At 46.0% G+C, this 24,250-nt stretch overlaps 1 protein-coding gene across 7 annotated transcripts in view; it reads right to left on the bottom strand.

The window, feature by feature from the left end:
* The window catches only part of LOC147107418 (RCC1 and BTB domain-containing protein 2-like), a 78,451-nt gene extending 73,713 nt beyond the window's left edge, over positions 1 to 4,738 (bottom strand). For 2 of the 7 annotated variants that reach the window (XM_086006453.1, XM_086006452.1), the window contains exons 1-3: positions 4,574 to 4,738; positions 1,127 to 1,296; positions 255 to 405 (exon numbers count right to left, since the gene is read on the bottom strand). In XM_086006453.1, the coding sequence (XP_085862579.1) occupies positions 255 to 405; positions 1,127 to 1,252 (277 nt within the window). In that variant the 5' untranslated portion in view covers positions 1,253 to 1,296; positions 4,574 to 4,738. Of the gene's footprint in view, positions 1 to 254; positions 406 to 1,126; positions 1,297 to 4,573 lie in introns of those variants that run through there. The other 5 variants (XM_086006454.1, XM_086006450.1, XM_086006451.1 and 2 more) reach the window with 4 other exon arrangements.
* Positions 4,739 to 24,250: the final 19,512 nt, after the last annotated feature.

The following is a 24,250-nucleotide window of genomic DNA, read 5'->3' as shown; positions in this document are numbered from 1 at the left end:
AATAGCTGTTAAAGAATAATATTAGTTCGATGAAGTGAAAGAGCTGAGGATTTAACAAGGATTTATTGAAGCTACAATTGCTTAAGTCCCAGTCATTAAATCTAGGATTAGCTGGAGTTACTTTCCTGAAACCAGGCCAGAATGTTGAAACTCTAGGAATTCCCCAGAACCCCCTCTCTCCAAGAGCAGTTGTTAAAATAGTGGAGCTGAGCAGCATCAGTCAAAGTTCCTTTGTTTATCATAACATACGTTACCTGAAGTCGTAAGCACCACGTGGGGTCCACTCCCATAACTTAGATGAATGATCTTCTTACCACACAAAATCTCTATTTTCCTGGGTTCAATTGTGCTCTGAATATCCCCAGTTCCTAAGCAGCCACTGCAGTTAGTGCCAAAGGCAAACACCTGTTGCAGAAACAAGCAATAAAGTCAAATCTCATTTTGTATTTAGTGGTGTAATTCTTGACAATTTAAATTATCATCCAAGCAGTATGCGAATTTCATTTTTTGAAGATACAAACAACTCATCCCAATCTTCTCCCTTATGTACATTTGCCCTCCCTTGGTTACATTGTTGGCTACATGTTTTTAAAACGTGATGGCACCATCAGACACCATGGAAGCTCAGCTGTTTTGCAACAAACTTCAGCTCAAGTAGCAGCCTGGCCAGGTTTCTAGACTGCATGTTTATTGTCTCACACACTGTACTGGACGCTAAATGAACACAGAAAACAAGGCAGATATCCGTAAAACAAAAAGCAAAATACTGCAGCTGCTGGAAGTCTGAAATAAAAACAAAAAAATGCTGGATCACCCAGCGGGGTCAGGCAGCATCCGTGGAGAGAGAAACACGAGGTTTAATGTCTCAGGTTGATGACTTTTCATCAGAACTAGTTCAGGGTGACTGCAAGCTCACAAAACACTGCCAGCAGACCAGGAAGTCACAAAGTGCAGTAGCAGATGAATGGTTGAAAAATGATTGCGAATATTTTTAAAATTCGGAAGTTCAACATTAACGGAGCATTCCTATTTTATGAACAACAGCTTCTGTTCTTTGTTTCAATTTTGTTTCCAATAACTAAGAATCAGGGAGCAGGACTTGAGATGCCTAAAGAAAGGGCATTACCTCATCATTTTCTGTGACATAGAGAGTCTCATTACCAGACGTGCCGAAGACACAGGCTAGACGAATCGAACTGAGGTCTTGTGGTGGAAGCAAGGCAAATAATGGCCACTTCCCAACATCCACCATGACAAGAGTCTTTCAGTGCAGCACAACAGAGTGACAAACAAGACCTGGAAAGAACCAAAGTAACAGAAATGAACACCCAGTGTTGATCTCAGCAATGCTCTTGTTTTCAGTTCATCGTGATACAATTGCAAATCAAATCAACTTTTGTCATTGTTAGTGCACAAGTGCAGTACAACGAAATGTAGGCTTGCGGCTCCCGAGAGTGTACATTTAGATTAAGACATTTAAACATTCAACATTCATTTGGCTTGTAATACATTAACATAAACATAACCATAATAAAGTGCATTGGCAGATGTGCAGGCTTTAGAGTTTATTTGTGGAGTTCAGTAGGATGACAGCCCTGGGAAAGAAGCTGTTCCTAAATCTGGTCGTACGGGTGCGAATGCATCTGCAGCGTCTCCCAGATGGCAGGAGGGCGAACAGACTGTGGCTGGGGTGGGTAGGGTCTTTGATGATGGACCGTGGCCTCCGTAAACAGCGTTTCTGGTATATGTGCTCTATGGTCGGTAGCCGGGTACCGGTAATGCGTTGGGCAGTTTTGACTACCCGCTGCAGGGCTTTCCGGTCATAGTAGCTACAGCTGCCATACCATACTGTGATACAGTTTGTCAGGATGCTCTCTATTGTGCAGCGGTAAAAGTTATAGAGGATCAGGGGTGACAGGTTAGATCCCTTCAGCCTCCTTAGGAAATAAAGGCGCTGCTGGGCCTTCTTCACCAGAGAGGAGGTATTGAGGGACCAGGAGAGGTCTTCCGTGATGTGGACTCCGAGGAACTTAAAGCTGTCCACCCTTTCCACCACAGCCCCATGGATGTGGATGGGGGTGTGACTTCCGCCTTTAGACTTCCTGAAGTCCACAATGATTTCTTTGGTTTTCTTGATGTTAAGGGCCAGGTTGTTATCGGCGCACCACTTCACGAGATGCTGGACCTCCTCCCTGTAGGCTGACTCATCGTTGTTGGTGATCTGGATTTGGAGGGGGGAAAAAAAATGTCTCTCCCTTGAATGTAAGGTTTGATCCCCCTACTCTGCTGAATTTCCTGAATGCAGCTCTATTAGGTGGAGAGGTTTCAGCGAACGACAGGTGCCTTTCTCACAGGAAGGATACAGGAACCAAGAGGGTCATTCAAAGTACCTTGTGGTGGGCAGGTTCATAGGTGCACTGGGAGAAGTCTGGTAGATGCCAATTTCCCTGCTTTGGATTGTGCATAACTTGGGAAGACCAAATGGGACAAAAACAGGTGAAACGGCAAATACCCCAAGAAAACTCATAACCCAAATTCCATTTAGGCTCTACTTTTGGTGTGGGTCCAAATTGATCATTTTCAGGCAAGTAACAGGAGGAAAAAAAGACAACTGTCTTAAATCTATTAATTCTGAGAAAACAGCCATGAAACTTCTTCAAACTTTTACATTTTTCATCATCCCTCCTAAAAGCCCCGATTTGTATAATGCATTTACAAATATGATGAAAGCCCGCAGATCATAAGGCTGATTTTCCTCTGCCCTGTTCCCAAACAACATCTAAAAAATGGGTGCAATGCAGAGGAATAATGGCTGGTTATCCTTTGCTTCCATTTTGCTCCTGAACAGCACTGCCCACGAACTTCCTTTATGGCTGTTCTGAAGAGGACACAGCAATGTAAGTTTCATGTAAATGAATGACCTCTGCACTCAAACCAGTTAAAGAAAAACTGAACTTGCATTTCACGTTCCTAGGATGTCCCAAAGTGCTTCATGGCCAATTAAGCACTTTTGAAGTGTAATCACAATTGTAATGTAGGCAAACACGGCAGCCAATTTGCACACAGCAGGATCCACAAACAGCAATGTGATAAAGACCAGATAATCTGTTTTAGTAATGTTGTTTGAGGGATAAATATTGGCCAGGACACTGTGCAGAGCTCCCCCTGCTCTTCTTCAAATAGTGCCATGGAATCTTTTACATCCATCTGAGAGGGCAGATGGGGATTCAATTTAACACTGCACAGTACTGCACTGAAATGTCAGCCTCGATTATGTACTCAAGTCCTGGAATGGAGCTTAAATCTATGATCTTATGATTGAGAAATTAGACTTGTATCACTGAGCCAAGATGACACTACATAGTGCAATGCATCTGGTATGATCCCTCTGGGATATCGTACTTTGGAAAAAATACATTTTTGCAGCCACATTAATATTTGGTCTTCTTGATGATAAAGATACACTTTCACTGCATTTCATTTGCAATTATTTGATTCACACATACAATGTTCAGCTATGCAGCATCAATAGTGGAACCAGACAAAGGCTCCCTTTTCTGTTTCCCACATATTCAATTAATTCCTTTTTTTTCCAGCTCTCATTTCTCTAGCTACCCAACTTCTTTACGAGAGAGTCCTGGGGATTTATGATTTAGAACTTGATATCTCATTCAATTCCTTTCTCAGCTTCTCTCAGTTTCACACTTTACTTATATTTTTCTGATTTTCTTCATTTTTATTTAAAAGTTTTTTTGATTTGAACTTTTATCAATCCTTTTTCCAATATCTGCATGTGTATCTCACTTTCTAGCATTTTCTTGTGATACAACATCTGAAATTAAGCTCCACCATATCCGAGACACAACACTTTCTCAGGTCAACTCCACACTCCATTCAACACATGTAGCCATGGCTAGGACAAAAGCTTTGTTGCAGGATACTGCAAATTTCTACATATCTTGTAGTCCTAATTTTTACCAAAGTGCCATAATTTGCCTCAAAATCCTTGAAGCAATACAAATGCCAGCTACTGATCAATAGATCATCTGCCAGAGCAGTGGCTATCCAATTAGCAGAAAACCACAGACTGGCCAACCACTGGGCCTGGTCAATTGGGAGGTATATGACAAAAGCAACCCAAAACTTTGCATTCCAATCATTTGGCCACAACCATGACCCTGTTCAATCACCACCATAACCACCAGTGGTCCAGAGAGATTTTTGAGGGTTTGGACAGGTTTTTTTTGGCGGGGGGTGTTGTCTTCCCAGGCAGTTAAAGGGACTTGAAGGATAGAACAGCTCTTTGACAAACATAAATCTCTTAGCCCAATACAAATTATTAAGTGCCAAGACCAAGTGTGTGTAAAGTCTACACACAGGCTTACTATTTAAAAAAATCAAGCAAAACAAATCAGGCAGACATTCCTACCTAAACACTGATCACAATCACTTTTATTCCGACCCTGAGCTGAAAGTATACACTGTATCCTTATTTAAATATATATAGCAAAAATGTCCTTTTTCAAACATGGAAAGTGTGGATCCAACCAAGCGCTGCAATCCCAAAACTTACATTCGAGTAAAGTAAGCAGTTCAGTTACAAACAGGCCCATTTACGGCCCGGTCCTGGTCACCGGCTCCACTCCTCTTCCTGTTCCCGTCTCCAAAATGGGAGGGGAGGCTAATCAAGTGTCGAGCGAACCGATTGCGCATGGGGCTGCGGCGACCAATCAGAGTCCAGCACCCGGCTCTCGCGCGACACGAAAGCGGCTCGCGCCCGCTTTATAAACCGGCCGTTTTAAACGGACTGTGCGCCGGTGGCGGACATTCTAACTTCAGCGGTTGTTGAATCCATCCTCGGGCTGCAGGCGCGGCATCATTTACAAAGTGTAACATATTGTCGGCTTGGGTTCAGCAGTAGATCTTAAAGGGCTGCGGCAGCCTAAAGGGACATTGCACCCCTCCCCCAACCACCGACATAGGAGAAGCAGCAAGTTTGTGCCAATGAGCAGCCGCAGGACGTATGGGGTTTTGGACAGGACAGTGGCCATCTTGTTACAGGAAGCTCAAAAGAGGAGGGGCATCCTGTTTACCTGTCCCACAGGGAGTTGGAAAGAGGATTTGAAAGAAGGTTTTGGGCCATCTCAATGCCAGCGGTGAATACCCCAGAGCCTGGCTGCAATGCAGAAAGAAATTCTGTAGCCTGGGCAACCATGATGTGGTCGTAAATCCCACTTGCATTTCTTCTTTTTCACCTAAACAGCCATTATCCGTACACTCGCGCCCCCACCCCCGAAACTGTCGCTTAATTGGTTGCTTCCCCTGGTTAGGTAGTGGGGAAGAGTGTACTACACTTCCTTTCTGCTGTTCCTCCTTCTTCTTCTTAGGCAGTCCCTCGGAACCGAGGATAACTTGCTTCCACATTAAAAATGAGTTCTCGGGTGACTGATGAGTCCAATGCGGGACCTACAGTCTCTGTCACAGGTGGGGCAGACAGTGGTTGAAGGGGCGGGTGGGTGGAGTGCTTGGGTTGACGTGCGCTCCTTGCGCTGGGCTTCCGCTTGCCCCTGGCGAAGAGACTCGAGGTGTTCGGCGCCTTACCGGATGCTTCTCCTCCACTTTGTGCGGTCTTGGGCCAGGGATTCCCAAGTGTCGGTGGGGATGTTACACTTTTTCAAGGAGGCTTTGAGGGTGTCCTTGAAGTGTTTCCTCTGCCCACCTGGGGCTCTCTTGCCGTGCCGGAGCTCCGAGTAGAGCGCTTGTTTTGGGAGTCTCGTATCGGGCATGCGGACAATGTGACCCGTCTATCGGAGCTGATTGAGCGTGGTCAGAGCTTCGATGCTGGGGATGTTGGCCTGAGCAAGAACACTGACGGTGCGCCTATCCTGCCAATGGATTTGCAGGATCTTGCGGAGGCAGCGTTGGTGGTACCTCTCCAGTGCTTTGAGGTGCCTGCTGTACATGGTCCATGTCTCTGAGGCATACAGCAGGGCAGGTATCACTGCTGCCCTGTAGACCATGAGCTTAGTGCTGGGTTTGAGGTCCTGGTCTTCAAACACTCTCTTCCTCAGGCGACCAAAGGCTGCACTGGCACACTGAAGGCGGTGTTGGACTTCGTCGTCGACATCTGCCCTTGTTGACAGTAGGCTCCTGAGGTATGGAAAGTGGTCCACGTTGTCCAAGGCCTTGTCGTGGATTTTGATAATCGGGGGGCAGCACTGTGTGGCGGGGGCAGGTTGGTAGAGCACCTTTGTCTTACGGATGGTTAGTGTAAGGCCCGTGCTCTCGTATGCTTCGGTGAAGGTGTTTACGATGGTTTGCAGTTCGACCTCCGAGTGAAAGAAACACTCTGAAAGAAAGAATGACTTGCATTTTTACAGGGCCTTTCACAACCTCAGGATGTCCCAAAGTACTTTATAGCCATTGAAGTACTTTTGAAGTTTAGTCACTTGTAATGTAGGAAGAGCAGCAGCCAATTTGCACATAGCAAGCTCCCACAAACAGATGACTAGATAATTTTTTTTAGGTGTTGGTTGAGCCACAATAGTTGACCAGGACACAGCATAGAACTCCACTGCTCTTCAAATAGTGCCATGGGATCTTTTGTGTCCACCTGCAAGAGCAGTTGAGGCCTCGGGTTAACAATTCATCTGAAAGATGGTGCAAATGACAGTGCAGAACTCCCTCAGTATTGCACTGAAATGCCAGCACAGATTATGTGCTCAAGTCTCTAGATTGAGACTTGAAAGTACAACCTTCTGATGTTGAGGCGAGAATGCTACCACTGAGCCAAGGCTGACACTCGGTACTGCCTGACAACTCATTCTATCAGTGCCAATTTTGTGACCCCACATGGACCACTGAACAGTGCCATAAGAAATTCAATTACCATAGCTAGCAAAGTAAGACACTCACCATGATCTCCATTTCTTCTGGAGGACAGACTTGGACATAAGCAATTTAAAAATGTTACCTGAGCAACATGCCTAAAAGGTACATTTCAGGACAGCCTCCTCCTGAGCTGTACCTGCAGAGGCAGGCGACAGGTCTTTAAAATGCAGCATGGGCAGTTGTTTTCCACAGATTCCAAACAATGGCCAGAATATGTTAGCTATATTTGTTTATTCAGGAAGACAACAACAACAACTTGCATTTATATAGCACCTTTAACTTAGTAAAACGTACCAAGGCGCTTCACAGGAGCATTCTAAAACAAAATTTGACACGAGCCACATAAGGAGATATTAGGGCAAATGACCAAAAGCTTGGTCAAAGAGGTAGGTTTTAAGAAGCGTCTTAAATTAGGAAAGAGAGTCAGAGAGGTTTAAGGAGGGAATTCCAGAGCTTAGGGCCTTGGCAGCTGAAGGCACGGCCGACAATGATGAAGCAACTGAAATCGGGGATGCTCAAGAGAAAGATCACCGGACGTCTCAAAGCGCTTTACAGTCAATGAAGTACTTTTGAAGTTGGGTCGCTGTTATAATGTGGGAGGTCAGAATTAGAGGAGCGCAGATATCTTGGAGGGTTGTAGGGCTGGAGGAGATTACAGAGATAGGGAGCGGTGAGGCCATGGAGGGATTTGAAAACAAGGATGAGAATTTTAAAATCGAGATGTTGCTTAAACGGGAGCCAATGTAGGTCAGCGAGCACAGGGATGATGGGTGAACAACAGAGTTTTGGATGACCTCACATTTATGGAGGGTAGAACGTGGGAGGCCGGCCAGGAGTGTGTTGGAATAGTCAAGTCTAGAGGTAACAAAGGCATGGATGAGGGTTTCGGCAACAGATGAGCTGAGGCAGGGACAGAGTCGGGCGATGTTCTGGAGGTAGAAATAGGTGGTCTTAGTGATGGCGTGGATATGTGGTCGGAAACTCATCTTGGGCTCAAATATGACACCAAGGTTGTGAACAGTCTGGTTCAGCCTCAGCCAGGGAGAAGGATGGAGTTGGTGGCTAGGGAACGGAGACAATGGCTTCGGTCTTCCCAATATTTAGTTGGAGGAAATTTCTGCTCAGCATGTAGATGATAAATAAGAGAAGGCCAAGTCTAGATCCTAGTACCGTGGTGTTGATAAACCCCTTTAAACTCTGTTGCTCAGGTAGAGAAATGTTTCTAAACATGGGACACCGACATCGTACAGTCAGGCAGGCAGCTGCAGGTTGTAACAGGAAAACCCGGTTTAAGGGCACATCAATCAATCATCCAATCCTGTAGTATGTACGCCTGGACGGCTCCATAATAACACTGCAACCCACTAGCACAACCCCTGAACAAACTAGCACCCTCACACCTGCACCTCTTGCACATCAAGTCAGCAAACTAAATAAGTGAGATTTTAAAAGTGAAATTTTAATAACAGGGTAAGTCTGATTTTTATTATATATAAGCTTATCTATGATGAAGAGTATTGGATTATGAATGAAAAATATCATGTATACCACTGAACTTTTTAATTGAAGCTGACCCTTATAACACCAGCAGTTCAAGTACCAACTTGGTGTGAACAATCCTCTCAGACATATAAAGGCCTTGGGGAACATCTAGAACCTGTGTGTGTGAGAGAGTGTGGCTACTTGCCAGTTTATTATGCCAGAGATGTATGATAGCTAGGTGCCATCATGAGTCGGTGCAGTGACAAACTGACATTGTCATCATAGGAAATGTTATGTATTTATGTGCTTTGTTTAAATAATTCAGAACCCAGCATTTAATTGTTAGTTGCAAAACAAGTCTATATATAATGTATATAAGGAAGTGCTTCAGAAACTAACTGGAACTAAAAACTCAAACTAATAGCTGAACCATATGGTCTCTCAATTATTTAAACAAAGCAATAGTTACATGTATACACAACATTTCATCCACATAAGAACTATGAACAAGGTTCTGCTGAGAGAGTTTGAGGAGCTAGGGTCCAAATTAAAATGCAGAACCTCATAGGTAATAATCTCTGGATTGTTACTTGAGCCACATGCAAATTGTCATACGGACAAACAGATTAGAAGGTTAAATGCATGATTGAAAAAGTGGTGTGGGAGGCAGGGGTATCGATTCATGGGGCACTGGCACCAGTTCGGGGAAAAGAGGGAGCTGTTCCGTTGGGATGGGCTCCACTTAAACCAGGCTGGGACCAGTGTCCTGGCAAATTGAATAATATCGGTGGTAGATATGGCTTTAAACTAATGAAGGGAGGGTGGGAGGATTCAGGAAAGGGTAAATTCAAGGCTGTAGAGCAGAGTAGCGATTTGGGTGAAAATAAGCAGAGTGGGTCAGGAAGGGACAGAGAGCTTAACAAAGGTAATAGGGTATTAGTGACTACGGTGACAGCAGGGAAAAATAGTAAAAGGTTGAAGCTAAAGGCACAATATCTAAATGTATGAAGCATTCACAACAAAATAGATGAATTAATAGCACAGATAGAAATAAATGAGTTTACTTTAAAAGCCATTAAGAAGACATGGTTGCAGAGTGACCAAGGTTGTGAACCAAATATTCCAGGATACTTGACTTTTAGAAGAGATAGGCAAAATAGAAAATTGGGGTTGGAGTGGTGTAGCCCTGATAATAAAGGATGGGATAAAGACAGTAGAGAGAAAGGATCTTAGCTCGGAAACTCAAGATGTAGAATGGGTCACTATTGACCAGAAACTTAACTGGACCAACCACATAAATACGGTGGCAACAAGAGGTCAGAGGCTAGGGGCTCGATTTTGCCAGGCCTGAGGAGGCGGGATTGGAGGCGGCGAGGTGGTAAAATCGCAAAAATGGCATGCGGGCCTGATCTCGCCTCCATCCCGCCTCCGAGCAATTTTCCCACATGCGAGTTTTCTGACCCCGTTTCCATCCCGCCTCCAAGAGACGGGATAGGCCCTTAACAACCACTTAATTACCTCTGTAATCCCATTTTGAGATGCCTTTCTGATTTTCCCACTTTTCCCATGTGCTGCACGCCTCCTCTGGAACACGCCAGTGAATCCTGGCGGCATCACAAGTGGATTGCTTACTAACAGCTGCAGCTCCACCATTAAAAAGGAGTTTTCAGCAATCATCATTTGCAGATGGCAGAACTTTGTGGTCTCAGGTCTGGGGGAACTTTTAGCAGGCATACTCATTGTTGTGGAAGTTTGGAGCCTGACACCCATCTCCAGTGTGACCTCCTGGGAAACCCCTCTCCCCATCTTGAATGAGCACTTCCTCAACTGAGGTACATACCAGAAGAATGGGAACTATTTATTTCCTTTCCTCCTGGACATCAGATTCGGACGAAGACCAGCCACAGCAGCAGCAGAACCCTGACCAACAGCAGCACCAACTGCAGGAGCAACAGCAGGAGCTCACCCACCTGAAGCTGCACAGGCCAGAAGGCGCCAGCGCACGGAAGCACGTCAGCGCAGGAGATACCCCCAAAACGGTCTACAGACAGAGGATCAGCTACCTCAACATGACTGAGCAGCAGTGCCAAAGGGGGCTCTGACTTTCACGAGAGGTAGTGGTGACATCTGCGCAATGCTGCAGCAAGACCTGGAGCCCAGAGGAGCAGATGGACACCCCTTACCAGTGGCCGTCAAAGTCACCACCGCACTCAACTTTTTTGCTTCAGGCTCATTCCAGGGATCAGCAGCAGACATCAGCGGCATCTCCCAGGCGGCGGCACACACTTGCATCACGCAGGTAACCGATGCCCTCTTTGTCATCGCGCACAATTACATCAATTTCTCCAAGGATCAAGCCAGTGTAACTGCGCGTGTGGTTGGGTTCGACAATCTGGTAGGCTTTCCAAGGGTGCAGGGCATCATTGACTGCACACATGTGGCCCTTAAGGCACCCCATCACAATTCAGGTATTTTTGTCAACCGCAAGGGCTTCCACTCAACGTACAGCTGGTGTGTGACCACAAGAAGGAAATTTTGCATGTTTGTGCCAAGTACCCTGGCAGTTGCCATGACTCCTTCATCCTGCACCAGTCTAGTGTGCCTCCTCTCTTCAATCCGCCAGACCAACTTTTCGGATGGCTACTTGGAGACAAGGGCCATCCCCTGAAGACGTGGCTAATGACGTCGTTGGGGAGCCCATCCACCAAAGCTGAGGAGCGCTACAACTCCAGCCACATTTCTACCAGATCCATAAGCGAGCAAACCATCGGCTTGCTGAAGTTGCACTTCAGATGCCTTGATAGATCAGGTGGAGCCCTGCAGTACTCAGCAGCTAGGGTCTCCAGAATGGTCGTGGTTTGCTGTGCACTTCACAACATGGCACAGCATTGTGGCTTGCAGATGCCTGAGGAACAAGTGGCTCATCACATAGCCTCCACAGATGAGGAGGAGGAGGAGAGCGACAACTAACAGCTTGCAGAGGCGCATCAATGAGCGGCAGCAGCATGCGAGCACATTGCTACCCGGGATACAAGGCATGCACTCATCTTGACCAGATTTGCTTAGCCTGCACAATCAAACACTTTTGCCTCGCACCTTCTTATCAGACCATCGACAATGACCAAGAACCTGCAGATTCCTATCACTCTGACCACCATACTGACAATTGCAAGTCATCCTAAGCCCTCAATGTGAAAGTCCCATTAGCAAAATGACACATGCCACAACTGCAACAGTTTGCCATCAGAATTTTTAATGACAATAACCAACTGATGGCTTTTCAAAATTAAACATAACATTACACCCAAGTGACTACCCTTGTGACTACTTGTGCAGTATCTTCCTCTTACGTGTGCTCCTACGTGGTGCTTCCCCTGTGGCTACAGCAGACGTGGAGGCTCCTTGCTCACTTTCTTGCTGCTCCTGTCTTGACACCTTTGACAGGCGTCCTCTGGGGTTGCGAACCTGTGAAGGCTCGGCAACAGTCTGCTGCTCCTGCGGCTGTGCAGAGGTTGAGACACCGATCTCAGTTGGGTGGGACTCTGGTGAGGCTCTGACCAAGGGCTTTGCAGTGGCATGGTCGTGAGAGCGCTTGGAGAGGAGCCCCCTCTTGTTATGTTCATTAATAAATAGACATTCTTATTATGAACACAGCTAGCATCTAGCTAGTCATTTATTCAGTACACGTTCTCTAGGTACAGTATCTGTAGAGATGCTGCATGTGTGCTCCTGTGTGCAGGCTGCTATCTTGACTGTTGCCTTGTGGGTACTAGTGCCTCATGGGTAGTGTAGTCTTGTACATACAGCTATATCCAGCTCTACAGCGCCACCTAGTATCCACTATAGAATGACATGTTATTGATCGTTACATCCCCCTTTCTTTGAGGTTTAACAAAATCAATATCAATCAACTTTCAAGAAAACAATAAAGATAATATCAGTAACACTTTTGTTAGTGCTCTATAAACAACATTTTCAAAACAGTCAACACATTTTCAAAGCTTTACATTGTACTCAAAGATTAAGTCTATCAGGCTCTTTTACTTCACGTGTGGATCTTCTCAACACGGGTAAGTCTGATGTGTCTTCATGAGATTGTTCTGGCGGTGAATGACAAGATGCAGTTGCGGCATTGTCATCAATCTGCTCTTGTATAGATTGAGGTCTCCTTGCGATCTTTGCTTGGAGAGGGTTTCAGTGTTTCCTTCACTCTTCATGCCATAACTCTCAATGTAGTCAATGCACTCTCGAAAAACTGCTGGCAGCTGGATCCCATCACACAGCATAGTCCTCTCAGCAGCCTCGGCTAATCGAACACCAAAGATTGGCCTGAGGGAAGAAGGAGTATCCACCGGAGCTGCTTCCTGCTCTGGTGCAGGCTTCTTTTTCTTTTTCTCTTTCCACTGCTTAACAACATCTGCTGCGGTTATATCTTTGGACTTTTTCTCCTTTGGCTTCTCTTTGACCTTAAAGTCTTTTTCTTTCTTCTTGGAGAAACTAGGCTTTTTGAAGACATGGATACCCTTTGGCCTTTTCATCCTTGATGGGCTCTCTGCTTCATCACCTGAGTCATCTGGTCTGCTTATGGCACAGTTTATACGGTAGACTCTCTTAACCAGTTCTAAGTCTTCACAAGCTTTGTCACCTAGTATCGAATCAAGTCTTTCAGCCACAACAGAAAACATGAGATGATGCACTTTGTCTTTGACTGTCACTTTAAGTCTGCATACACCTAAGCTATCTATTTTCTGTCCATTATAGCTCTTCAGTAGTACTGACTTTTTCTGTATTTTGGGCTTTTCTTTCATATTGTTAATGTCACTCATACTGATTAAGTTTGCTTTTGCCCCAGTGTCCAGTTTCAATGTAACTAATGCTCCATTTATCTGCAGTGGCATCATCCATTTGTCCACTTTTACTGCATTGACTTTATGTTCAGCATTGTCCATTTCTGAGGGCTGCACATTTTCTGTATCTTTTTTGATATCGTCACATGACACCATTCCTACAAAAAATGTCTCACTTAAATCAGTGTCCTCAATCACATTAACTTGTTGCCCTTTCGTTGTTTTTACTTTTGAAAAGCATTGTTTGGCAAAGTGATTCTTTCCATTACACTTTGTGCACATTTTTCCAAACGCTGGGCATTGTCTTAACTGGTGTTTGTAACCACAGCGTTTACAATTAAAAATTTCATTCTCCGATTGCTTTGCATTTCTGTCCTGCCCATGTTTCTTCCCTTTGTAGGACACAGCACCGACAGCAGCACTTACTACAATCGCATCATTATTGATTTCACTGAAAGTCTTTGCATGCTTTCGAGCTAGCTCGCTGGCTTGGCATATTTTCACTGCATTTTCCAAATTTAGTTCGGTTTCTCTCAACAGATGTTCCCTGACTTTTTTATCATGAATACCAAACACAATCTGGTCACGAATCATGGATGATTTCAGCTCAGAGAAATTACATGTCTGTGCTTTCAGTTTCAGATCAGTTATAAAGCTATCAAAAGTCTCATTTTGTTGCTGTGTCCGAGAACGGAAGATGTATCTTTCATACGTCTCATTCTTTTTGGGAGATCAATGTGCATCAAATTTTTTAGCACATCTTCTAATTTTTCTCTGTTCTCCGCTGGATTAAATACAAATGTATTAAATACCTCTATCGCCTGTGGGCCTGCAACTGTGAGCAGCAACGCTATCTTCCTTGCATCTGGCTTCGTACCGAATCCGATGGCTGCAATGTAGAGTTCGAATTGCTGTTTAAAAGTCTGCCAACTGTAGTCGATTTTTTCTGTGAGATTCAAACGCTCTGGTGGCTTCAAATTCTCCATGTCGCTTTTCACAATTTTCAGCAGATCTACCCCACTCCTGGTACCATGTTATGTTCATTAATAAATAGACATTCTTATTATGAACACAGCTAGCATCTAGCTAGTCATTTATTCAGTACACGTTCTCTAGGTACAGTATCTGTAGAGATGCTGCATGTGTGCTCCTGTGTGCAGGCTGCCATCTTGACTGTTGCCTTGTGGGTACTAGTGCCTCATGGGTAGTGTAGTCTTGTACATACAGCTATATCCAGCTCTACAGCGCCACCTAGTATCCACTATAGAATGACATGTTATTGATCGTTACACCTCTTACTTGTTGTCTGCCACCAACATCCCTCTCATGGGTCAGCCCCTCTTCAGAGCTAGCAAGTGGCTTGACAGCACATTGCTGCACTTCAGGGGGGCCATGAGGACCCGTTTCTGTACTGGAAGTCCTACTCCTGAGGACTTGCATGAAGGTCTGGTATGTTTGCTCAATAGCTGACCATCGCTCCTCAAGAGATGTCAGTCTATTCTGAACAATTACCATATTTTCCATACCCTGGCGACTAAGCTCCTCCATGGACGTAGCCATCCTCTCCTCTACCGTAGCCATCCTCTCCTCTATGGTAGCCAGCCTTACCATGGAGGTAGTCATCCTTTCCACGGAGATTGCCATCCTTTCCGTGGTGATGCGTTCATGCGCCAACACCTCCACAAAGGCTCTGCTCATGTTAGCGATGGACTCCTCCATTCGCTCCACACTCGCAGCAACCCTGGAGACAAAACCTGCCAGAGACTCCTGCACCTGTTCCTGGAGTTCCAGCACCGCTCTCCTGGCTGGACCCGGAGGCATATGGTCGACATGCAGCGGAGCCGAGCTGGGAGCGTCCTGCGCCCTCCGACGAGGACTCTCCACTGCTGTCCCTGTCTCCACCATCTGCTGATGCTCACTTGTGAGCTGTGGTATACCAGGTGACAACTCTACTCTGTGTCCCGAAGGTCCCACCGAGGTGTGAAGGTCTGTGCTGGTGATGTGTGCACTTAATTCTGCTGATGCAGTGCCCTCAGAGGTTGCAGCTTTCTCTGAGGAGTCTGGAAGCTCAGGCTCTTCCTCCTCAACAGTGGGGACGGGGGCTGTCGATGGTCCTGTGGGGGAGTAAAGGAAAGAGTTAGAGATGTAAGGTCAAGGTTACATGCACATTGAATAGTGCAGATGATCATAAGTCAATCTGTTAGAGCATCAGATTCATTATCAGTGACTCATGCAATGTCACTAAGAGAGATGCCAAACTATTTTGTCACCAGCTTGCTGTGATGCGCCTGTCTGTCCGTCCCCACTTGGGAATCGTCTCTCCATCCCGGCAATTTCCAGGGCTGCCTCCTCCGAGGCGGTGAGCTGGGCTATTGAGGGTGGCCCTCCTCCTGTCCTTGCTCTTTCCCTCTTATTGTGGGCTCTCTTTTCCTGCAATGAGGGACACAAGTGGAGTTTGAGTGAGAATGAAGGAGTGAGTGTAGAGATTCCATAGCATAGATACTTAGAAGGAGACAAAGGGTGCTCCCTGTGTGTTGTAAGTTGTCATTGCATCACAGTGATAGTGTGAGGGCTGCATGGTCGAATAATTAATTGAATGTGACCATAGAGAGAGAGGGAATGGGTAAGGGTGCAGGGATGTAAGTGTCAAGTGGGATGTGGAGGAAGAGGTTGGCAAAGCAGAGTGCTGGTGAGGAGAGGCGATGGGGATCAGATTTAGGGTGATGGGAAAGTCATACTCACTTTTCCTGTGCGCAGAATGTCATGAAACCTCTTCCTGCACTGTAGCCAGGTTCTGCAGCACATAGACATAGAGTTGACCTCCTGGGCCACTTGCATCCACACAGCTTTAGTCTGCTGGGGAGGCTTCTTCCTCCCTGAGGAAGGGAAGAGCACCTCTTTATTTCCTCTTGCTCCCTCCACCAGAGCTTGCAGGGCGGCGTCATCAAACCATGGAGCACACTTTGGCCTACTCACAGCAATGGGCATAAAGTTTGCAGTCTCCAGAAGAAGCAAGGCTGCTTGCAGGCCTTAAATCCAGCAGCATTGATGACATCATCGGAGGCGACTTTCAGGATGGAAAGTCTCATTGGGCCAGGGGTTCCCACACGCTGGAAATCAATTGCCCAATTAGAGGAAAATCGCACTTTTTTCCCACATCACACTGGAGTCGGGTTCAGGACTTGAAAAACACCTGACACGTCCCCAGCCCACCCCAATGGCAAAATCGAGCCCTTGACATTCAACAGCATTACCATCACCGAATCCCCCATTATCAACATCCTGGGGGTCACCATTGACCAGAAACTTAACTGGACCAGCTACATAAATACTGTGGCAGTAAGAGCAGGTCAGAGGCTAGGTATTCTGCGGTGAGTGTCTCACCTCCTGACTCCCCAAAGCTTTTCCACCATCTACAAGGCACAAGTAAGGAGTGTGATGGAATACTCGCCACTTGCCTGGATGAGTGCAGCTCCAACAACACTCAAGAAGCTCGACACCATCCAGGACAAAGCAGCCCGCTTGATTGGCACACCATCCACCACCTTAAACATTCACTCCCTCCACCACCGGTGTACCGTGGCTGCAGTGTGTACCATCTACAAGATGCACTGCAGCAACTCGCCAAGGCTTCTTCGACAGCACCTCCCAAACTCTTCCACCTAGAAGGACAAGGGAAACAGGTACATGGAAACACCAGCACCTCCAAGTTCCCCTCCAAGTCACATACCATCCTGACTTAGAAGTATATCGTTGATCCTTCATCGTCGCTGGGTCTAAATCCTGGAACTCCCTACCTAACAGCACTGTGGGAGTACCTTCACTACACGGACTGCAGTGGTTCAAGAAGGCAGCTCACCACCACCTTCTCAAGGGCAATTAGGGATGGGCAATAAATGCTGGCCTTGCCAGTGACGCCCACATCCCACAAACGAATAAAAAAATATAAGCTTGGATGGAACTAGCAACAACAATGGGCAGAAAACACTGGTGGGAGTAATTTATAGCCCCCCACCCCCCCCCCTCCCAACAGTAGTTGTAGTGTCGGGTAGAGTATAAATCAGGAAATTAGAGGTGCATGTAACAGGGGTAATGCAGTAATCATGGGGGACTTAGTCATATAGACTGGGCAAACCAAATTTGCATTAATAGTGTGGAGGACGAATTAATGGAATGCATTCAAGATAGTTTTCTAGATCAGTATGTCGAACCAACTAGGGAACAGGCTATTTTAGATCTAGTATTGTGCAATGAAACAGGGTTAATTAATAACCTTGTAGTAAAGGAGCCTCTGGGGAAGAGTGATCATAATGTGATAGAATTTTATATTGAGTTTGAGAGTGATTTAGTTAATTCCGAAACTAGGGTCTTAAATCTGAACAAAGCAAACTACATAGATATGAGGGGCAAGTTGGCTAAGATAGACTGGGAAACTAGATTAAAAGATATGATGGTAGATAAGCAATGACAAACATTTAAAGAAATTATTTATAATTCGCAATGAATATACATTCCCTTAAGGAATAAAAACCCAATGGGAATAGTGGTCCAACCGTGGCTAACAAGAGAAGTTAAAGGTTGTATTAGATTAAAAGAAGAGGCTTAAAATGTTGCCAAAAAGTAAGCCTGAATATTGGGAGGAATTTAGAATTCAGAAAAGGATGAGAGAAAATAGAATATCAGAGTAAACTAGCAAGAGACATAAATAACAGACTGTAAAAGCTTCTATAGGTATGTAAAAAGATTATCAAAAATAAATGTGGGTCCTTTACAGGCAGAGACAGGAGAAATTAAAATGGGGAATAAGGAAATGGCAGAGGCATTAAACAAATACTTTGTATCTGCCTTCACAGTAGAAGACACAAAAAGCATTTCAGAAATAGTGGGGAACCAAGGGTCTAGTGAGAATGGGGAACTTAAAGAAATTAGTATTAGTAAGGAATAGTACTGGAGAAATTAATAGGACTAAAAGCCGAAAGATCCCCTGGACCTGATGACCTACATCCTAGGGTTTTAAAAGAGGTGGCTACAGAGATAGTAGATAATCTAGTAGATAGTAGGTAATCTTCAAGAAAGGTAGCAAGTCTGATTGCAGTAATTACAGAGGAGTTTCCCTGCTGTCTGCCACAGGGAAAGTAATCGCAAGAATCCTCCTCAATCGCCTTCTCCTAGTGGCTGAAGAGCTCCTCCCAGAGTCGCAATGCAGATTCCGCCCACTAAAGGGCACAATGGACAAGATCTTCACCATGCGCCAATTACAAGAGAAATGCAGGGAACAGCACCAACTGCTGTACATGGCCTTCTTTGCCTTCGACACTGTCAACCGTGAGGGATTATGGAGTGTCCTCAAATTCGGCTGCCATCAAAAGTTTGTCACCATCCTCCACCTGATACACGACAACATGCAAGCCGTGATCCTGACCAACGGTTCCACCACAGACCTAATTCACGTACGGACCGGGGTCAAGCAGGGCTGTGTCATTGTACCAACGCTCTTCTCGATCTTCCTTGCTGCAATGCTCCATCTCGCCCTCAGTAAGATCCCCGCTGGAGTTGAGCTAATTTACAGAACAAATGGGAAACTGTTCAACCTCCGTCGCCTCCAGTCCAGATCCAAGGTCGTCCCATCCTCTATCGTCGAATTATAGTATGCAGCCGACGCTTGCGTCTGCGCACACTCGGAGGTCGAACTTCAAACTATCGTCAATACCTTTACCGAAGCATACGAGAGCATGGGCCTTACACTAAACATCCGTAAGACAAAGGTCCTCTACCAACCTGCCCTCGCCACACAGTACTGCCCCCCGATTATCAAAATCCACGACGAGGCCTTGGACAATGTGAACCACTTTCCATACCTCGGGAGCCTACTGTCAACAAGGCCAGATGCCGATGTCAAAGTCCAACACTGCTTTCAGTGTGCCAGTGCAGCCTTCGGTCGCCTGAGGAAGAGAGTGTTTGAAGACCAGGACCTCAAACCCAGCACCAAGCTCATGGTCTACAGAGCAGTAGTGATACCCGCCCTCCTGTATGCCTCAGAGACATGGACCATTTACAGCAGGCACCTCAATGCACTGGAAAGGTACCACCAACGCTGCCTCCGCAAGATCCTGCAAATCCATTGGCAGGATAGGCGCACCAACGTCAGTGTTCTCGCTCAGGCCAACATCCCCAGCATCGAAGCTTTGACCACGCTCGATCAGCTCCGATGGACGGATCACATCGTCCACATGCCCGATACGAGACTCCCAAAACAAGTGCTGTACTTGGAGCTCCAACATGGCAAGAGAGCCCCAGGTGGGCAGAGGAAATGCTTCAAGGACACCCTCAAAGCCTCCTTAAAAAAGCGCAACGTCCCCACCGACACCTGGGAATCCCTGGCCCAAGACCGCACAAAGTGGAAGAGAAGCATCCGGGAAGGCGCCGAACACCTCAAGTCTCTTTGCCGGGAGCAAGCAGAAGCCAAGCGCAAGGAGCGCACGTCAACCCAAGCACCCCACCCACCCGTCCCTTCAACCGCTGTCTGCCCCACCTGTGACAGAGACTGTAGGTCCCGCATTGGACTCATCAGTTGCCTGAGAACTCATTTTTAAAGTGTAAGCAAGTCATCCTCGGCTCCGAGGGACTGCCTAAGAAGAGAAGAAGATGCATTGGTTTTGATCTTCCAGAATTCCCTAGATGTTAGAATGGTCCCCACGGATTGGAATGTAGCAACCATAACCCCGCTATTCAACAAAAGGAGGGAGAGAGAAAACAGGGAACTATAGGCTAGTTAGCTTGACATCAGTAGTAGGGAAATTGCTAGAATCTATTATTAGGGAAGTGGAACAGGGCACTTTAGAAAATCATAATATGATAAGCAGAGCCAACACGGATTCATGAAAGGGAAATCGTACTTGACAAGGGTATTTTGTAGTTGTAACTAACAGGGTAGATGAGGGGAAACCAGTGGATTCCAAAATTCTATAGACTTTGGAATAATTCCCATGGATTGGAGGGTAGCTAATGTTACCCCACTATTTAAAAAAGGTGGTAGAGAGAAAATAGGGAATTATAGACCGGTAAGCCTGACATCGGTAGTGGGGAAAATGCTAGAGTCCATTATAAAAGATGTAATAGCAGAGCACTTAGAAAACAGTGACAGGATCGGACAAAGGCAACATGGATTTACAAAAGATAAATCATGCTTGACTAATCTACTGGAATTTTTTGAGGATGTAACTGGTAGAATAGATAAGGGAAAACCAGTGGATGTGGTGTATTTGGACTTACAGAAGGCTTTCGATAAGGTCCCGCATAAGAGATTAGCGTGTAAAGTTAAAGCACATGGGATTGGGGGCAAGGTACTGACTTGTATAGAGAACTGGTTGGCAGACAGGAAGCAAAGAGTTGGAATAAATGGGTCTTTTTCCGAGTGGCAGGCAGTGACTATTGGGGTACCGCAGGGATCGGTGCTAGGACCCCAGCTATACACAATATATATTAATGATCTAGACAAGGGAACTAGATGTAATATCTCCAAGTTTGCAGATGACACAAAGCTGGGTGGGCGTGTGTGCTGTGAGGAGGATGCAGAAAAACTCCAGTATGATTTGGACAGGTTGGGTGATTGGGCAGACACATGGCAGATGCAGTATAATGTGGATAAATGCGAGGTTATCCACTTTGGTGGCAAAAACTGTCAGGGCGAGGCTGGTTCTGGACCCAAGTGCAGACAGACGAGGTGAGAAGTAGGTATGCAGTCTTAAATAACAGTACTTTACTAGAATCACACAGGTAAACAGTTACAAACATAGGAGCTCAAGACAAGCTACCACAGGCAAACAGCTTGTCAAGATAGGAACTCAAGACAAGCTACCACTAGGCAACCAGCTTGTCAAGACTGAGCTCAAGACAAGCTACCACAGGCAAATGGCTTGTCAAGATAGGAACTCAAGACAAGCTACCACTAGGCAACCGGCTTGTTAAGACTGAGCTCAAGACAAGCTACCACGGGGCAACCGGCTTGTCAAGACTGAGCACCTTGTCAAGACTGAGCACAGAGGGAAGAAACCACAGAACTTAAATACAAGCAAAAACAGGTGAAACCAATAAACCTGATAAAAGGCAGTTAAGTAATAAACACAGGAGAAACTAGTAACAATTAACAAAGGGAAACAAACAAGTGAAGGTGCCATCTAGGGGTTACTGAAGGAACTGACCGGCATCCTCACAAAAACGGGAAGGCAGATTATTATCTGAACGACAATAGATTGGGAGAAAGGGAAGTGCAACAAGACCTGGGTGTCCTTGTGCACCAGTTGCTGAAGGTAAGCACGCAGGTGCAGCAGGCGGTTAAGAAGGCAAATGGTATGTTGGCCTTCGTAGTGAGAGGATTCGAGTACAGGAACAAGGATGTCTTGCTGCAGTTGTACAGGGCCTTGGTGAGACCACACCTTGAGTATTGTGTGCAGTTTTGGTCGCCTTATCGGAGGAAGGATGTTCTTGCTATGGAGGGAGTGCAGCGAAGATTCACCAGACTGATACCTGGGATGGCAGGAATGACGTATGAGGAGAGATTGGGTCGATTGGGCTTATACTCGCTGGAGTTTAGAAGAATGAGAGGGGATCTCATTGAAACTTATAAAATTCTAACAGGACTGGACCCGTTGCATTTCTGTCCAGAAGTTTGCAGGGTAGCGAGCTCCATTAACCTCCTGTTGAGAAGGAGGCTGCAGCCATCATCGAAGCTGTACGTAAATGGAGTCATTTTCTCGCTCATCGCCATTTCACACTTATAACCGATCAGCGCTCCGTGGCCTTTATGCTGGATAACCGGAAATGCGCTAAGATCAAGAATAACAAAATACAACTCTGGAGGATGGAATTGGCCGCCTTTGGATACACCATACATTATCGACCCGGCAAAGAGAATGTGGCCCCGGATACCCTCATGCGGGCATTCTGCTCTTCTATGCCAACTTCGACTCTTGCGGATCTTCATACTGACTTATGCCATCCTGGCGTTACCTGTATGTTGCACTTTGTGCGATCTAAAAATCTCCCATTTTCTATGGAAGATGTGAAAAGAACTTGCTCCTCCTGTAGAATTTGTGCGGAATTAAAATTGCAATTCTTCTGTCCATCGGATGGCTTGCTCATACACATTATGCAACCTATGCAGTGACTCAGCATTGACTTTAAAGGGCCATTGCCTTCCTCAACGTGAAACACCAACTTACTTACTATGGTGGACGAGTATTCACGCTTTCCCTTTGCTTTCCCCTGTCCCAATATGCTTACTTCCACAGTGATCAAATGCCTTGATCAAGTCTTTTCCCTTTGCGGTACGGCCAATTTCAGCCACTCTGATCGGGGTGCCTCCTTCATGTCAAGCAAACTCAAAAGTTATCTCTCCCATCGGGGAATCACCACAAGTAAAACGACACCGTACCATCCCATCGGTAACGGACAGGTTGAGAGATACAATGCTATCATTTGGAACGCTGTTCGTCTTGCGCTGAGGTCATGCAATCTACCAGACCAGCAGTGGGAAACTATGCTCCCTGACGTGTTGCATTCCATCAGGTCTCTTCTTTCTACGTCTACCAATGTCACACCTCACGAGCGATTCTTCAGCTTCCAGCGTCGCTCCACCCATGGGACGTCTCTACCATCACGGTTGGCAGCTCCCGGCCCCGTGCTGCTCCGAAGATTCATCCGATCATCTAAAAACGATCCTCTCGTCGACAAGGTAGAAATCATAGACGTCAATCCCACGTACGCGCACGTGCGGTACCCCGATGGCCGGGAGTCCACCGGTTCGCTCCGGGACCTGGCTCCCTGTCCAGCCGGTTCCACGGACCCAACTGATAGAAGGACCCACGGGGATGATGCCGACACTCTGCGCTCCCCGAAGATGACACCCTACCTGGGACATCGAGAGATCTGCCAGCTGCCCCACCGGATCCACTTGGGGAGTCGAGCGCTCCCCGTGGGATGGCCACCCAAGGCCAGGACGCCGTTCAATCCCCGGCTATCAAACAGGATGAAGCCAATTCTGTGGGGACCTGCACCCGGAGTCACGATCTCCCCAGCCTCCCTCGGGTCGATCAGAGCAACACGGGCCCTGTCGATCTACTGGTACGGATCAAGCGGCCCAGGGACCAAGACACGGTCCGGGGAGACGTGCCTTCTAGCCATAAACAAAAATCTAAAAGACTGCAGCTATTCGTGGTCCGCCTAATCCGTTAAGAGGAAGTCGTCGGACTTCCAAATCTTTTAGGCAGGAAGAATGTTATAAATCTCATCATCATCAAGAAACTACTCATGAAATAACGCTGGACGGCCAGCTGGTGGCGCCGTCGAAGGAGTATAAATACTTGGGCGTGGGCCCAGTCTTCCAGGGACATTTTGTAAGACAAGGAACTAGTGAAGTACAACTAGACCTCCATGTTCTGAAACAAGTTGATTAAAGCCTTGCTTTATGCTCAAACCAAGTGCGTAGTGAGTTTTATTACATCAGGTTGTGTTTTCATAGTCAAGGTAGAACATCTTCCGGTGACTCCCAGATTTGGTTACTATCAATCTGTTCAATTTGTGGATACAGCTTCTTAAATGAAGTGTATTATCTCATTATATGAATTTTGTATTAAGTGAATAGTAATTATTGTAAAATCTCATAGTAAATGATTTGTACTTGTTTTAGCATATGAATTATATTAATGTGGAATCTATGTTTTAAAATTAAACAATGACATTAGGATGAGTAATGTGTGAAGTGTTTCATTGAAAGTTTTGAACCAACAGCCAAAAATATAAGTAGACCTTTGAATTAGACCAACAACTGTAAACCTTACCTACATTTCTTGTCTTTGCAGGGCAAGTTAATGCACAATGCATTGGATAGGAAAAGCACTGGGGGGAGGGGAGGTGACCCTATACCTGAGAACACTAGCCTTTTCTTCCTACAGGCCCAACATAGTCCAAGCACCCAGTCCTGTAAGGAAAGGAAGAGGAGGAGATGGAGGAGAAGGACAAGGCAGATAGGA

This window comes from Somniosus microcephalus, chromosome 14 (assembly GCF_052327205.1).
Source record: "Somniosus microcephalus isolate GS21.2 chromosome 14, FLI_Smic_1.0, whole genome shotgun sequence".
Taxonomy (NCBI): Eukaryota; Metazoa; Chordata; class Chondrichthyes; order Squaliformes; family Somniosidae; genus Somniosus; species Somniosus microcephalus.
The sequence above is the reverse complement of the archived record's forward strand: the minus strand, read 5'-3'. Positions and strand labels throughout refer to the sequence as shown.